The 17713-nt window shown below is 37.0% G+C and overlaps 1 protein-coding gene across 1 annotated transcript; it reads left to right on the top strand.

Moving 5' to 3' along the window:
• The first annotated feature begins 13203 nt into the window (after positions 1 to 13203).
• Positions 13204 to 14151, top strand: LOC124088611 (olfactory receptor 56A3). The gene has a single exon (XM_046438339.1). It carries the CDS (start codon positions 13204 to 13206, stop codon positions 14149 to 14151), a length of 948 nt encoding a protein of 315 aa, XP_046294295.1.
• The last annotated feature ends 3562 nt before the right edge of the window (positions 14152 to 17713 follow it).

Below are 17713 nucleotides of genomic sequence, written 5' to 3'. Positions count from 1 at the left end.
AAAATTAAGCTTCAGGATGGAAGATGAAATTAAAACCTTCCACGATAAACAAAAGTTAAAAGAATTTGCAGCTAGAAAACCATCTCTTCAAAACATCCTCGGCAAAACATTACAGGAGGAGGAAATGGAAAATAACAATGAAAACCAACAGTGGGAGGTAGGACAGTAAAGGGGGGAAAATAATCAAAGAGGAAAACAAATCATGTTTAGTAACATAAATAAACAAATATGGCTGGAAGAACAACCCATATCTCAATAATAACCCTAAATGTTAATGGCTTAAACTCACCAATTAAGAGACACAGGCTAGTAGAATGGATCACAAAACAAGACCCAACAATATGCTGCCTACAGGAGACGCATTTGATAGGAAAAGACATACATAGGCTGAAGGTGAAAGGTTGGGAAAAATCATATCACTCATATGGACTTCGGAAACAAGCAGGAGTATCCATACTCATATCAAATAAAATAGATTTCAAGCCAAAGTTAATCAAAAGGGATAAAGAGGGACACTACATACTGCTCAAGGGAACCATACACCAACAAGACATAACAATCATAAATATATATGCCCCTAACAATGGTGCAGCTATGTTCATCAAACAAACTCTTCTCAAGTTCAAAAGTCTAATAGACCACCATACAATAATCATGGGAGACTTCAACACACCTCTCTCACCAATGGACAGATCTTCCAAACAAAAGTTGAATAAGGAAACTATAGAACTCAATAACACAATTAATAACCTAGACTTAATTGACATATATAGAATATACCACCCAACATCAAGCAGTTACACTTTTTTCTCAGCAGCACATGGATCCTTCTCAAAAATAGATCACATATTATGTCACAGGGCAACTCTTAGACAATATAAAGGAGTAGAGATAATACCATGCATCTTATCTGATCATAATGGAATGAAACTGAAAATAAATGATAAAAGAAGGAAGGAAAAAGCATACATCACTTGGAGAATGAACAATAGGTTACTGAATGATCAATGGTTTATACAAGACATCAAAGAGGAAATTAAAAAATTCTTAGAGATAAATGAAAACACAGACACAACATATCGGAATCTATGGGACACATTGAAAGCAGTTCTAAGAGGAAAATTCATTGCGTGGAGTTCATTCCTTAAAAAAAGAAAAAAACCAACAAATAAATGATCTCATACTTCATCTCAAAATCCTATAAAAAGAAGAGCAAAACAACAGCAAAAGAAGTAGAAGGCAAGAAATAACTAAAGTCAGAGCTGAAATTAATGAAATCGAAACAAAAGAAACAATTGAAAAAATTGACAAAACTAAAAGTTGGTTCTTTGAAAAAATAAACAAAATCGACAGACCCGTAGCCATGCTAGCAAAGAGAAGAAGAGAGAGAACTCAAATTACTAGCATGCAGGATGAAAAAGGCAATATCACAACAGACACTTCAGAAATACAGAAGATAATCAAAAATTATTTTGAATCCTTATACTCCAATAAATTAGAAGATAGTGAAGGCATAGATAAATTTCTTAAGTCATATGATCTGCCCAGATTGAGTCAGGAAGATATAGACAACCTAAACAGACCAATATCAATTGAGGAAATAGAAGAAACCATCAAAAGACTACCAACTAAGAAAAGCCCAGGACCGGATGGGTATACAGCAGAGTTTTACAAAACCTTTAAAGAGGAACTAATACCAATACTTTTCAAGCTACTTCAGGAAATAGAAAAAGAGGGAGAACTTCCAAATTCATTCTACGAGGCCAACATCACCCTGATACCTAAACCAGACAAAGACACTTCAAAGAAAGAAAACTACAGACCAATATCTCTAATGAACCTAGATGCAAAAATCTTCAATAAAATTCTGGCGAATCGGATACAAAAACATATCAAAAAAATTGTGAACCATGATCAAGTAGGATTCATCCATGGGATGCAAGGCTGGTTCAATATACGGAAATCAATAAATGTTATTCACCACATCAATAGACTTAAAAATAAGAACCATATGATCATCTCGATAGATGCGGAAAAAGCATTCGACAAAGTACAGCATCCCTTTATGTTCTAAACTCTAGAAAAACTAGGGATAACAGGAACATACCTCAATATTGTAAAAGCAATCTATGCTAAGCCTCAGGCTAGCATCATTCTGAATGGAGAAAAATTGAAGGCATTCCCTCTAAAATATGGAACAAGACAGGGATGCCCTCTCTCACCACTTCTGTTCAACAGAGTTCTCGAAACACTGGCCAGAGCAATTAGACAGACGAAAGAAATTAAAGGCATAAAAATAGGAAAAGAAGAACTTAAATTATCACTATTTGCTGATGACATGATTTTATACCTAGCAGACCCAAAAGGGTCTACAAAGAAACTATTAGAGCTAATAAATGAATTCAGCAAAGTGGCAGGATATAAAATCAACACGCATAAATCAAAGGCATTCCTGTATATCAGCGACAAATCCTCTGAAATGGAAATGAGGACAACCACTCCATTCACAATATCTTAAAAAAAATAAAATACTTGGGAATCAACCTAACAAAAGAGGTGAAAGATTTATACAATGAAAACTACAGAACCCTAAAGAGAGAAATAGAAAAAGATCTTAGAAGATGGAAAAATATACCCTGTTCATGGATAGGCAGAACTAACATCATCAAAATGGCGATATTACCAAAAGTTCTCTATAGGTTTAATGCAATGCCAATCAAAATCCCAACGGCATTTCTTGTAGAAATAGAGAAAGCAATCATGAAATTCATATGGAAAAATACAAGACCCAGAATAGCAAAAACAATGCTAAGCAGGAAGTGTGAATCAGGCGGTATAGCGATACCAGACTTCAAACTATACTACAGAGCAATAGTAACAAAAACAGCATGGTACTGGTACCAAAACAGGCAGGTGGACCAATGGTACAGAATAGTGGACACAGAAACCAATCCACAAAACTACAACTACTTTATATTTGATAAAGGGGCTAAAAGCATGCAATGGAGGAAGGATAGCATCTTCAACAAATGGTGCTGGGAAAACTGGAAATCCATATGCAACAAAATGAAACTGAATCCCTTTCTCTCACCATGCACAAAAGTTAATTCAAAATGGATCAAGGAGCTTGATATCAAATCAGAGACACGCCGTCTGATAGAAGAAAAAGTTGTCTACGATCTACATACTGTGGGGTCGGGCTCCAAATTCCTCAATAGGACACCCATAGCACAAAAGTTAATAACTAGAATCAACAAATGGGACTCACTCAAACTAAAAAGTTTTTTCTCAGCAAAAGAAACAATAAGAGAGGTAAATAGGGAGCCTACATCCTGGGAACTAATCTTTATTCCTCACACTTCAGATAGAGCCCTAATATCCAGAGTATACAAAGAACTCAAAAAATTAGACAATAAGAGAACAAACAACCCAATCAACAAATGGGCCAAGGACCTGAACAGACACTTCTCAGAGGAGGACATACAATCAATCAACAAGTACATGAAAAAATGCTCACCATCTCTAGCAGTCAGAGAAATGCAAATCAAAACCACCCTAAGATACCATCTCACTCCAGTAAGATTGGCAGCCATTATGAAGTCAAACAACAACAAGTGCTGGCGAGGATGTGGGGAAAAGGGTACACTTGTACATTGCTGGTGGGACTGCAAATTGGTGCAGCCAATTTGGAAAGCAGTATGGAGATTTCTTGGAAAGATGGGAATGGAGCCACCGTTTGACCCAGCTATTCCCCTTCTCGGTCTATTCCCTAAAGACCTAAAAAGAGCATGCTACAGGGACACTGCTACATTGATGTTCATAGCAGCACAATTCACAATAGCAAGACTGTGGAACAAACCTAGATGCCCTTCAATAGACGAATGGATAAAAAAAATGTGGCATGTATACACAATGGAGTATTACTCTGCATTAAAAAATGACAAAATCATAGAATTTGCAGGGAAATGGATGGCATTAGAGCAGATTATGCTAAGTGAAGCTAGCCAATCCCTAAAAACCAAATGCCAAATATCTTCTTTGATATAAGGAGAGTAACTAAGAACAGAGTAGGGTCGAAGAGCATGAGAAGAAGATTAACATTAAACAGGGATGAGAGGTGGGGTGGGGAAAGGGAGAGAGAAGGGAAATTGCATGGAAATGGAAGGAGACCCTCAGGGTTATACAAAAGTACATACAAGAGGAAGTGAGGGGAAAGGGAAAAATAATACAAGGGGGACAAATGAATGACAGTAGAGGGGGCAGAGAGAGAAGAGGGGAGGGGAGGGGAGGGGAGGGGGGATAGTAGAGGATAGGAAAGGCAGCAGAACACAACAGACACTAGTATGGCAATATGTAAATCAATGGATGTGTAACTGATGTGGTTCTGCAATCTGTATATGAGGTAAAAATGGGAGTTCATAACCCACTTGAATCAAAGGGTGAAATATGATATATCAAGAACTATGTAATGTTTTGAATAACCAACAATAAAAAATTTAAAAAAAAAAACAAATTGCAGAATCACATCGGTTACACACTCACATTTTTACATAATACCATATTAGTGACTGTTGTATTCTTCTACCTTTCCTATCCCCTACTATCCCCCGTCCCCTCCCCTTTCATCTTCCCTCTCTACCTCATCTGCTGTTGTTCAGTTCTCTCCCTTGTTTCCCCCCTTTCCCCTCACAACCTCTTATATGTAATTTTGTATAACAATGAGGGTCTCCTTCCATTTCCATACATTTTCCCTTCTCTCTCCCTTTCCCTCCCACCACTCATCTCTGTTTAATGTTAATCTTTTCCTCATGATCTTCCTCCCTGCTCTGTTCTTAGTTGCTCTCCTTATATCAAAGAAGACATTTGGCATTTGTTTTTTAAGGATTGGCTAGCTTCACTTAGCATAATCTGCTCTAATGCCATCCATTTCCCTGGAAATTCCATGATTTTGTCATTTTTTAGTGCTGAGTAATACGCCATTGTGTATAAATGCCACATTTTTTTATCCATTCATCTATTGAAGGGCATCTAGGTTGGTTCCACAGTCTAGCTATTGTGAATTGTGCTGCTATGATCATTGATTTGGCAGTATCCCTATAGTACGCTCTTTTAAGGTCCTCAGGGAATAATCCGAGAAGGGGAATAGCTGGGTCAAATGGTGGTTCCATTCCCAGCTTTCCCAGGAATCTCCATACTTTTTTTCCAAATTGGCCACACCAATTTGCAGTCCCACCAGCAATGTAGAAGTGTACGATTTTCCCCACATCCTTGCCAGAATAGACAAAGAACTCAAAAAACTAAACAATAACATAACAAATAACCCAATCAACCAATGGGCCAAGGAACTGAACAGACACTTCTCAGAGGAGGACATACAATCAATCAACAAGTGAATAGTGGGTTTCATCATGGAATATTCATACATTATTGAGTTTCCTATACTATATTAACAGAACTAAAAAATTCAAAAACTTGCAAATTCCATTTCAAAAATTAACATTATCCTTATGGCAAAATCAGAAAATAAACAAGAAAAAAAAAACAGAAGAACGTAAATACAGAGAAGTTTTTCAAGAGAAACAGATACATAGATTAACCCCACATATAAAAATAGATAAAATTATAAATTTGACATCAATTTGCTTGCATACATTTTAATTAGCTTTTTAATTCACTATCACCTTACAATTAAAGATATTTTTGGAGTGCAGTGTGATATTTCAACACATGTGTAGATTTTCTAATGATCAGATCACACTGATATATCCAAAATCTTATTTATCATTTCTTTGTGTTGGAAACATTCAATACTTTCTCTACTAGCTATTTTGAAATATACTATTAAATGTTGTTAGCCATAGTTACTTACTGTGCTAGAGATCATTAGACATTATATTTTCTACCTTTTAATTAAAAGGTACAGGTGTCCAATTGTAAACTATCCTCTATCTCCCCCTATCCTCCACCCTTCCCAGACTCTGCTAACCACTATTCTACTCTCTGTTTCTATTAGGTCAATGATTTTATCTTTGCATTTAAGGAAGAGTATACGGTATTTGTCTTCTGCACCTGGTTTATTTCATTTAATGAATGTCCTCAAATTGGTGCCAATGACAGGATGTCATGATTTTAATGGCTGAATAACATTCCTTTGTGTATTTATACCACCTTTGCTCTGTCCATCCATTCACCAATGAACATTTCGGTTTATTCATACCTTGGATATTGTGAATACTACTGCAATAAACATATGAGTGCAAATATCTCTTCAACATACAGACTTCCTCACCTTTGGATATGTACCCAGTGTTGAAATTGCTGTATCCTGCGGTAATTTTCTGAGGAACTTCCATACTGTTTCCTATAATGGCTCTACTAATGTATGGTCCCATCAAATGAGTTATCAGATTTTCCTTCTCTGCATTCTTGACTGACTTTTTACTTTTTATTTTTTATAAGTCATTCTAACTGGAGTGGGATAATATTTCATTGTGATTTTGATTTGTATGCAAATTGTTTAAAATTAAGTTTATCCTTATTTCAAAAGCAAATGAAAAGAGCCGGACAGACTGTGGAATGTCTGACTTTAAAAGTTAGCTACCCAATATGTGCAGAGTTGACTTTGAGGGGAATTAGAGGATGATTTCAAGATCTAGACAATAGTCCACAGAAAATGAGCCTAGGCTATAGAGGCCCATAGGCAACAATTTTTTAAGATGCTCTGAGCCAAGGAAATTATTTTTTTTATAAAATTAACACAAAACCAGCAATTATAATACATGTACTCCAAAGACTGGGCACTGATTTGAGATTAAGATTCATGGACAATTTTGAATAATGGGCTCCAAGTTGAGTAGCAGCAAACATTTACTTATTGCTCATTAGCATTTTCCCCAAAAACATACTGAGAAGCCTATTTTTAGGGTTTAGTAATAATAATAATAACACAACAGCATTGAACCACCAACGAGAACCTCTAAGGGCTTTACAAACATGCTCACATTTATTTCTTCCATAAATAAACAAATTAGAAATATAATATTTTAATAATTTATATAACTTCTCAAGTGGCAGACATGGAAGCAAAATTCTGTCCTGCCCAAATACTAGCCTTGAATCCTTGATTACAAGGAAGGGGACTAGTCAGAAAAAAGAAATCATTACCACAAGTTCAGCCATATATTTTACCTGCAGGAAGTAATGGAGTAAATTATGATAAGTTAAGAATATTGAGTCAGATTCAGGAACATTTTTGCCTGACAGAGTCTGGCAAATGGGGATATGAAGGCATCAAGTCACCACTATGATGTTAGACACCTGCCTAGAACTGGGGCTGTGGTGTGATGAGAGCTGGGCTTGCAACTTGGAAAGCTTTGTGGTTGAAGGCTGAGGATCAGGTTTGAAAGCAAGTAGAGAAGAGCCCATGGCCAGAAAATTGTCCAACTACCCTGAGGCAGCTCTGCTATGAGGGAGGCCAAGTTAGCAATATGGTGAAGGCTCAGAGAAAGGACTATGCCTAGCCATTCTGCTGTGTTTGAGCCATTCCAACCCAGGAGCCAGAGCTATAAGTAATGAAGCCATATTGGGCACTCCATCTACAGTAGATGCCCTGGGGTCCTAGAATGTAACTCATGGTTACATGGTGCAAGGTGATCAACTCAGACTCTCCCTAACACCTTGTTTTTAAAAAATGTGGGAAAACTGAAGAAACAGAAGAAGGTGAAAGAATGTGACTGGGAGAAATTAAGCAACTAGGATAAAGAGGATCAAAAAAGGCAAAAGATGGAGAGGAAAGGACATGAGGATGAAATGGAATAGATGTTCACTCTAAGCTCCTGATCCCCACCTCACACCAGAAACAGCAGAAGCAGAAGGAAGGAGGATCTTTGGATGCCCAAACTATAGTCCATGTTTCTCTGAAGGAGGCTCAATGGTATGGAACCAGATTGCCTTGGAAGAATATGTACGGAGCAGAAGGCTGGTGTCAGAGCAGGGATTCCACTCACTGAACCAGTTTCAATGAACCCGTTTCCAGATTCAAGATAATGAAATCACACAAGATATGGCATCCTGACAGGCTTGCTACTTTGTGAGATCATCTTTTTAGATAAGCCAGAACAAGTGGTGATAAAAGATAAAGTTTAAAATTCCCATAGACTTCAGCTTCTGGCCAAGATGGAGTAAAAGGAACTGAATTCACATTAATAACTGGGAAAAAAAAGAGCAATCAAAACTGAGTGAGATATATTAAGTAATGGTTCTAATACACCAGACATCATGCAAGTGAGAACAGGGACCCCTGCAACATGGGAAACAAGTGAGGCAGCTGCTCCAGTTTGCTGCCTTGACCCAGTTCCCAGGCTACCATGAGGGAGGAGGGATGGACCCCAGGTGTAATTCAGTGGAGTCCCTGAACTGAAGAGGTCTAGTTGGAAGTATATAAAGAAGAATAAAGCTACAGTTAACAGGGCAGAGTTCTGGGGAAGAAAGAACTGCACACAGAGAGAATGGTAACAATCTTCAAAGGATCATCCAGTGATGAGTGTAACAAATGAGGAAGCTATATGAGGTAGGGGGAGAAACTACAGTACCCTAAGGATTAAGAAAGAGAGTATCCAGCTCTCACATGGGCCTAAAGAATAGCCATTCTACCAGCCAGAAAAGGAAAACAAAAACATAATTCATGAGGCTTCAGTCAGAATACTCAAAGGAATCTTTCTTCACTTGTAAATCAAAACTAGTTCTAGACCAAAATTTGTTCTGGTTATGCTAACAGAGCCCAAAAAGGTCAAATTGTTTCCAAGTAACATGCATTCAGAGAAAAGACTAAGAATATTTGCAGAATTAAAACTAAATTAAATATAGTATCTAAGCAAAATTCAAAATGTGTGATATACAATAAAAAGTGTCTAGAAATGAACATAAGTAGAAAATACAACCACAAATAGGTTGAGGAAGGAAATTAATTGATCAAAATTAGCAAATTAGAAAACAAAAACATTCAATCATTAAAACTGAATCCCATATATTCAAAAATATTAAGTAGAGTCATAGAAGACATTAAGAAGACAAGGTAAACTGCCAAAGATGAAAAAGTAGATTGATGTCATCAAGGGTAGATTATTACTGCATAAAGAAAAAAAGTTGGATTTGCTTCATTAAATTGAAAGATTCCTGCTGAATGAATTGCAGCATACATTATAATTTTTATGGCATTTTTAAAGTTCATGATAAATGCCATGAAGAGTTAACTTTCATTCATTCAATTGAATAGGCTGTACCTATCTAATAAGCATGTGCCAGAAGCCCACAGAACTTCTGAATGAGTTTTTGGAATATGCAAAAGATGTTGAATGTGCATATGTAAATGAGCATGAACATCCATAGATGAGTAAGTAAACTTTGTACCCAGGAGACCACCTGTTGCACAGTATTGGGCTAAATTACCATGAGAGCATTAAAAAGAAAGAAAATCACTTTATTTTTTCATCCACCTGCCTAACCTAGGAGGACCTTTTAGGCCCAGGGGAAGGCAAATTGAGAAGTTCAAAAAAGGTAGTGTCCCTGAGCATCTAGAGTATAATTATCTGCAGATACCTCTGGAACCAACCAGAGCCTCAATTCCTGTGAACCTGACCCCATGCTTCATCTCTTCTGTAAGTGAATATTAGCACAGGATGCTGTACTGAGTTTAACCAGAAGATAAGACACCTATCTATCTCAATCTGTTTTTCTTTCCTGAGTCAGTACTGCTAAAGTAGTCTGAAAAGTGAGAAATACAGACCATCTCCTCATCAGGTAAGGGGGCACAAGTGGGGTCTATGCTTTTGGAACTTCTCTCCTTGTCCTCCTCTGGGCACTTTGTAGCACCAGAAATATAAAAGCTGGAGTTTATCCAAAGGAGATTAATAGCAGGTAGAAGAACCAGGAAGTGCATCATCTGGAACACAGCTAAGAAAATTGGGAGATTTCAGCTACAAATATAGAAATTTAGGGGTTGTAAGACAAAGAATCTGCCTCTAAAAATCTTTGATCATTGGGTAGAAATTACATTTGGTCTATGCAACTTCAGAGGCAGGGGACAAAGACCACAGCTGGGTGGCAGTAAGAAAGTAGTAGTTGAGCAAATTTCAGCACAACCCAATCAATTGGTAAAAGCTTTGCTCCCAAATTCAGAAAATTGTACCCAGAAAAGCAAGGAGCTACCTATCACTATCTGCACGCAATCGTATCTGGAACTACATGTGTAGAGGTCTTTCATGCCTGAGTTTTATCCAACTAGGTGATCCCTCCAACAACCTTTCCACTTCTTAAAATAAGGCTTCCCTGTGCCATGCTGTGGGCCTGTCATGCAGCCTGGGGAAGGGCTTGGGCTTCAAGTACTTTGATTTGATTTTAGACTATCAGCTTCCTTGGATTCCTCATGCTGTCTCTGGCTGGAAACAGAAAACACAAGCTCTTAGTCCTTATCATCAGTTCGGCCTCTCGCAAATGATTAGTGACATCCCGGGTAAAGTATATTTCATTTTTATAAGATTCATGGGCAAGCATATTTTCATGGAATTATTTGCAAGGCCTAAAGGGGTTCTGGAAATTAATTGTATCCAACCTTCTGTGTAAAGTGGGATTAGGATTAGAATAGTACAGCAAGGTTGCCTACCAATACAGATTGCAAACCAAGATTAAAAGAGGAGGGGAGGCAAAAGGACAAGTGCTTTTCTTCTAGGGCTAAGTAAGTCATTCAGAGCTTTTTAGATGATTTATGAGTGAAGAACATGCAGAAATATTCAGAGAAAGGAGAAGAAAATGAATGGGAGACAAAATAATATTATAGTTCTTATATTACCCTCAGAAATGCCATGCTAGGGTAAAAATAATTAACGGACAAAAAAAACCCACATATTTCTTCCCATAGGCTTCTCCACAAATATGGTTGAATTGCCAATCCTTCCATTTGACTTGGACTTCTATTTCTTACACATTTGAATCCTATCAGTTAAACCATATAAAAGGCATAATATCACTGAATCTGAACTTGCACAGTGAAAGACAGAGGGCTAAAGTAGTCAACTTACCTGACCTACTTCAGAGAATTGTGAGTCACAAATGAAACAATTTATTTAAAATTGATTTTGGACTTGCCAAAGTCATTGCTAATATACTCTATTATTAGCAAGAGAAAAAGATTTGGGAGATTTTCTAAGTATTTTCTATGTAATCAGGCTGGAGAGCCACATCTGTCAGACTTGCTTGGGGAAGCAGAGGTGAAATGGGGAGACCAGGGAAGGAATGCCCATCCTCCCTCCATGTAGAGCAGCCAGTATCACTAAAAGTCTCCCAAATAAGAAGAATCTGAGATGATCCAGCTGACAGGATTGGAATGGCATTTGGGGAAAAAGAAATACATAACTGGACAAATGTACTATTTGAATCTCTTGAAAAAGGTATGCCTCTATCAATGTTTCAATATCACACAGTTTGGGGTCTATGGTATAATTACAACTTCTTTGTCACCCTACCTCCACCCCAAACTATTCCTTCTTTAAAATATTCCATTTTCTAAATGGTTAGTTACATCACGAGTAAAGTACATTTCATTTTTTATAAGATTGATGGGCAAGCACATTTTCATGGAATTATTTGCGAGGCCTAAATGGGTTCTAGAAATTAATTGTATCTAACCTTCTGTGTAAAGTGGGCTTAGGATTAGAGCAGTACAGCATGGTTGCCTACCAATCTGGATCTTGAGCTCTCAGTTCCTTATTTATAAGATATATTTGATAATAAGATATATTTTACTAGATATTGATGATTAAATGTTATAAAGTTCTAGAATATTTGAACACACTTCGCAGGAAATAGTAAGGGTTCCAAAAATAATTATATAATTTTATGTTATATTGGTGAGCCTAATGAAAAAGAAACAGGACAGTTCTTAAATTCTCAATGAAAAAGAGCTTCTAAATCCACAAAATAACAACTTAATAGAGATTTCTGTCCCAGTAAACATATTTAAGTACAAAGGACTATGTGATTTGTAAGGCCTGACTAATACTTTTGCTAAGCTACAACACTCTTTGGGATCTCCTTAACAAATTTATGTACAATTCTTTTTCTCAAGCCTATCCCTCAGGTCAGAGTTAGCCATCGCTCTTGCACATATAATTATCATTGTTCATATTGGTTGTTCTCATTATTACCCATCAGCCTCAAGAGTTATTTTAGTTTCACTCCTTCACAGTAAAAGTGTTTCTTATTTAATCTGTGGCCCTGGCACCTAATGGAATGCCAGGGGAAAGACTAAATAAAAAGAAAATAGTGGCAATATTGAACTACTGTCTGGAGCGTGAGAAACATGTACATGGATCATTATATTCAAGATAGAAAAGGAGCATGAAAAAGGGATGGAAGGCTGGAAAGGTGTGCTCTAGCATCCCTGCACCATTGCAATCACAAGATTTCCACTTGTTCAATGACACTTATTACTCCCTTGTGACTACCTGAAATTGCTCATTCACTTTAAACTTGTTTCTTCCAGAATTTAGCTATTGTCCAAATATGACGATCTATCTAAGAAGTAGATGGGGGGCAATTATGTTGTAGGGTCCATTTTACCAAATAAAAGTGACCTCTTAGAAAAGTGTAAGTTAACTTTATTTTTAGTATATGATGAATAAAAATCTATAATTAAATCAAAAATAAATTCAACTAAAATCACATAATGCAAATTGCATGGGAACTAGGGACATTTATCTGTGCCCCTTTTATGTCAGGCTCTACTAGGCATACTGTGAGAGTTAAATTGCAGATACGATAGTTTATGTGACTATGGAAAAGAAAACAGGAAAAATTTATAGATACAAATTGAGAATCTCATTTGTCCCCAAAGTGTTTCCTAAGTAATTTTTTCCTCTTAAGTTTCTGAAAGTACCCAAGAATTCTATCGAAAACATAAGTTGAGTAAATCAAGCCCATAATAAATCATATTATCTCAGTCCTCTGCACTGTTTAATGTAATAGGAGTAACCCAAACTGCATGGCATTATGGATAAACAGACAAATAACAATGGCCTGGATATACTGCCACAAGTTGTGATCATGTAATGAATGTTTTTTTATCTCCATGTACTTAGAGTCATTAGATGATTTTTATCCTCATTTTACAGATCACTAAAAGAAAGTTGTAAAAATTCATGACTAAATATGGCGTCACAACAAAATGACTCCGACCCCAGTGAAATTTCAGACTTCCTTCTGAATTGTTTTGTCACATCTCCTGGCTGGCAACTCTGGCTGTCCCTGCCCCTCAGTCTCCTCTTCCTCCTGGCCATGGGGGCCAATGCTGTCCTTCTGATCACCATCCGGCTGGAGGCCTCCCTGCATGAGCCCATGTACTATCTGCTCAGCCTCCTCTCCCTGCTGGATATTGTGCTCTGCCTCACTGTCATCCCCAAGGTCCTGGCCATCTTCTGGTTTGACCTCAGGCTCATCAGCTTCTCTGCCTGCTTCCTTCAGATGTATATCATGAATAGCTTTCTAGGCATGGAATCCTGTACATTCATGGTAATGGCCTTTGATCGCTATATAGCCATCTGCCACCCACTGAGATACCCATCCATCATCACTGACCAATTTGTAGTCAAGGCTGTCATTTTCATTGTGGCCAGGAATGTCTTCTTATGTATGCCCATCCCCATTCTCTCAGCACGACTCTATTACTGTGGGAGAAATGTCATTGAGAACTGTATCTGTGCCAATATGTCTGTCTCCAGGCTCTCTTGTGATGATGTCACCCTCAATCGCCTTTACCAGTTTGCTGGAGGCTGGACTCTACTGGGATCTGACCTTATCCTCATTTTCCTCTCTTACATCCTCATACTGCGAGCTGTGCTAAAACTCAAGGCTGAGGGTGCTGTGGCCAAAGCCCTCAGCACTTGTGGTTCCCACTTCATCCTCATCCTCTTCTTCAGCACAATTCTTCTGGTCTTTGTCCTCACACATGTGGCCAAGAGAAAGGTCTCTCCTGATGTGCCAATTTTGCTCAATGTCCTTCACCATGTTATCCCTGCAGCCCTAAACCCCATTGTTTATGGGGTGAGAACCCAGGAGATCAAGCAAGGAATCCAGAGATTACTGAAGAAAGGGTGGTAACAAGGGCAACTGACTCTCTGCTTTCCTAATGTAGGATGACTTGATAAAAAGTTGATGGAAAATTGGGCTGAGACCCATAACTTAGAGACAAGATTTTTAAAATAAAGGTAAGTTCTAGTTCTGAAATAAGTTCCTGACTCCTTACTCTTTAAACCCAATAACTCTTCCAAAACACACACGCAAAAAAAAGAAAAAAAATTTCCAACATCTTTGTGACAGTTCAATGATTCCCTAATATTTATGATTCTATTTTGTCTAAAATATAGGAACTCAAGAAGATGAATACTAGAGAAATAACTCCCAGTTAACACTAAACTTACATCTTTAAACATTTAATGTTTAAAAAAATAAAACTGTGGATATCAGTGGCCTTGATAATAAATTGTTATTATAAAGATTACTATTGTTATCCCATCTGCATAATGCAATTGGGAAGACCATGATAGTTTAAATGTCAGCATTGACAGTGGTTAGAATCCATAATCTCTTTCATTTTCCTCTAACCAGACCAATACCTTTTTCTCCCCCTCCTCTTTTTCAAGCAAAGACCCTTTTCTGTTGGCAGAATCCTCAAAGGAATAAAGCTCCTATAAAAATTAAGGACCCATGGAGTAATGAGTTTTTCCTGGGCTAGAAGGAATTACCATAGAGAGCCTTCTCCTTAATGTCTTTGTGCCACTGTCTGTGCTTAAAGTTCACATGCAGGATTCACAGTGAGCCACTTGTGATCTGTGGACAGGACTCTGCTGCAGCATTCTCATATGTTACAATATCAGAAAGCACCCTAGAAAGGACACTTAAATATACTAGGGTCTATTACCAATGAGGCACAAGTTTCCTAAAGCAACTTTTTTCTTCCTGGAACTTGGTTAGAGAACTTGGTAAGTATAAAGACACATAGAACAATTGACAATCATTGAGAAACTCATCTGGTATTTAGACAAAAATATAAAACAAGCTGGGACCTATGATTATTAAAAAATATTTTCTCCTACATAAAAAGACACGAAAAAACGGGGTACAAATCCAGACACAGCGGTGCACACCTGTTATCCCAGATACGTGGGAGGACAAGGAAGGAGGACGGCAAGTTCAAGAGCAAAACAGTTCATCAAAATTAAGAGAAATAAAAAGTATGTTCATACACATTCAGGGAATGACTCAAATAAGAGAAAACCTGAGATGTGAGACGGTGAGTTCCATGTTCTACATTGTGGTGCTTGAACAACCATAGGTGACTTCTGTGGCTAAGAGGAACCCAGGAGTATCACTCAACTTCAGGATCCTCATCTGTCACATAAATGCTGAAAACTAATTTTTAAAATGGCAGAAGACTTTCTTACTAGCTTCCTGTATGTTAAACAGGCTCACAATGAACTACATTTAAATCCAGGAAAATGTACATTGTAATTACTTTTATCAATGAATAATAAAAAATAATAGCATTATAATAAGCATTAATTGTATAAGTTAGGAGTTAAAGAAATAATTGCATCCTAATTTTTATGTCTTAAGTTAAATCTTGCCTTTAACAGATTTTCACAATTCTATATATCAATATCAGAAACTGGCTAATTTTAATTGTAATAAAAAATTTTAGAGAAGGCATAAGATATATGGAATACTTCATAACCTAGCATTCAGTAAGGAACAGATATAGAAAATCTCATCCTTTGAACAATGGAACACATAGATAATGTTAAAATGAAGAATTTGTCAGTAACTTTTCTATGTAACTTTATTTTATTTATTTATTTTTATATGGTGCTGAGAATCAAACCCAGTACCTCCTCACACATGCAAAGCATGCACTGTAGTGCTGAGCCCCAGCCCCAGCCCTGATTTGTCAGTAACTTTAACATTGCCAGGAATTAGCCACTCTTCTATGTGCATCTGAAAGATATCTAAGGAAATATTTCACTAGAGAGTGATCAATGAAATATTGATCAAAATTGCAAAGTGTCCACAGCACAGCAGTAGACCTGAAGGCCAAATTTGGGGACCAGCTATTTCTTTGTCCAATACATATTCAATACCTGATAAGTGGCACACATTCTATGTGCTGAGTACAGGTTCATGAACAAGACAAGATATATGTATATTCTGAAGGGAAATTTAAGACATTAAGTAAAGAAACAAATTTTAAAATTACTTCAGAAAGTAGTACATGCTATAACAAAAAAAAAGATGTTGTAATATCTCTTTCCATCAGAAAAGTCAGAAGAAAGACACTTTGCGGGAATTTCAATCTTCTTCATAACTGAGTAAAACTCCATTGTGTAGATATGCCACATTTTTTTATTCATTCATCTGGTGACTTCCATCTTGCCAGTAAATAGAAGGTACTGGAGAACATCACACTAAGAGAAATAAGCCAAACTCAGAAAGTTAACGTTTGAATATTTTCTCTCATATGTGTAAGGCTGAGAAAATAAGGAGGGGAAGTGGGCAAGGAAGATGCAAGAAAATGGAAGGGAAATTCAGTGGTGTCGATAAGGAAAGGGGTGGAAATAGGGAGGAGCTGTGGAATTAAGTTCACCAAATAATGCTGTTTGAATGTGTGAATGTACCATGGTGAATTCCACCTTTATTTACACCTATAAGTATTAACTTATAAAAACAATAAATTTGTGCTGGGCTGAGACTATGGGAATAAGAAGTGGAGATGCAGAGGGAGAAGGAAAGAGAGTGAAGAGGTACTGGAGAGTTAAATGGAACAAATTATAATCTATGCATGTGTGATTATGTCAAAATGAACCCCACAATTATGTACAGCTAATTTTAAAAAGGCCACTTTTCATGTGATTATTAAGAATGTGATCTCTGTCTACTACAAGATAATTATTTATATGGGTTTGTCTCTGTGTCTTCTATTCTGCACCACCCATCTGCATTTCTGATTTGGTGCCAATACCATGGCATTTGTGTTACTATAGCTCTGTAGTATAATTTAATGTCTGGTATTGTGATGCTTCCTACTTCAATTTTTTTCGCTAAGGATTGCTTCGGCTATTCTGGGTCTCTTAATTTTCCAAATGAATTTCATGAGTGCTTTTTGTATTTCTCTGAAGAACATTATTGGAATTTTAATGGGAATTGCATTAAGTCTGTATAGTGCTTTTGATAGTGTGGCCACTTAGATAATATTAATTCTGCTTATCCAAGAGCATGGGAGATCTTTTCATCTTCTAAGGTCTTTGCCTAATTTCTCTTTCAGTTGATTGATCACTGATGTATAGGAAAGCATTTGATTTATGAATGTTAATTTTATACACTGCTACTTTTCTGAATTTATCAGTTGTAGAAGTTTTCTGATGGAGTTTTTTGGGTCTTCTAAATATAGAATCATGTCATTGGCAAATAGTGATAGTTTGAGTTCTTCTTTTCACATTCATATCCCTTTAATTTCTTTTTCGTGACTAATTGCTCTGACTAGTTTCAAGGATGCGGTTGAATAGAAGAGAGGAAAGAGGGCATTCTTGTCTTGTTCCAGTTTTTAGAGGCAATGTTTTCGATTTTTCTCTATTTAGAATGATACTGTCCTTGGGTGTACCATTAACAG

This window comes from Marmota monax, unplaced genomic scaffold (genome assembly GCF_021218885.2).
Source record: "Marmota monax isolate L192 unplaced genomic scaffold, Marmota_monax_Labrador192_F-V1.1 WCK01_AAM20220418_F8-fsc00061, whole genome shotgun sequence".
NCBI lineage: Eukaryota > Metazoa > Chordata > Mammalia > Rodentia > Sciuridae > Marmota > Marmota monax.
This window is presented reverse-complemented; position numbering and strand designations above follow the sequence as displayed.

Excerpts from the sequence above, each read along its gene's own strand:
- LOC124088611 (XM_046438339.1), top strand. The coding sequence starts at position 13,204 with ATGGCGTCACAACAAAATGACTCCGACCCCAGTGAAATTTCAGACTTC.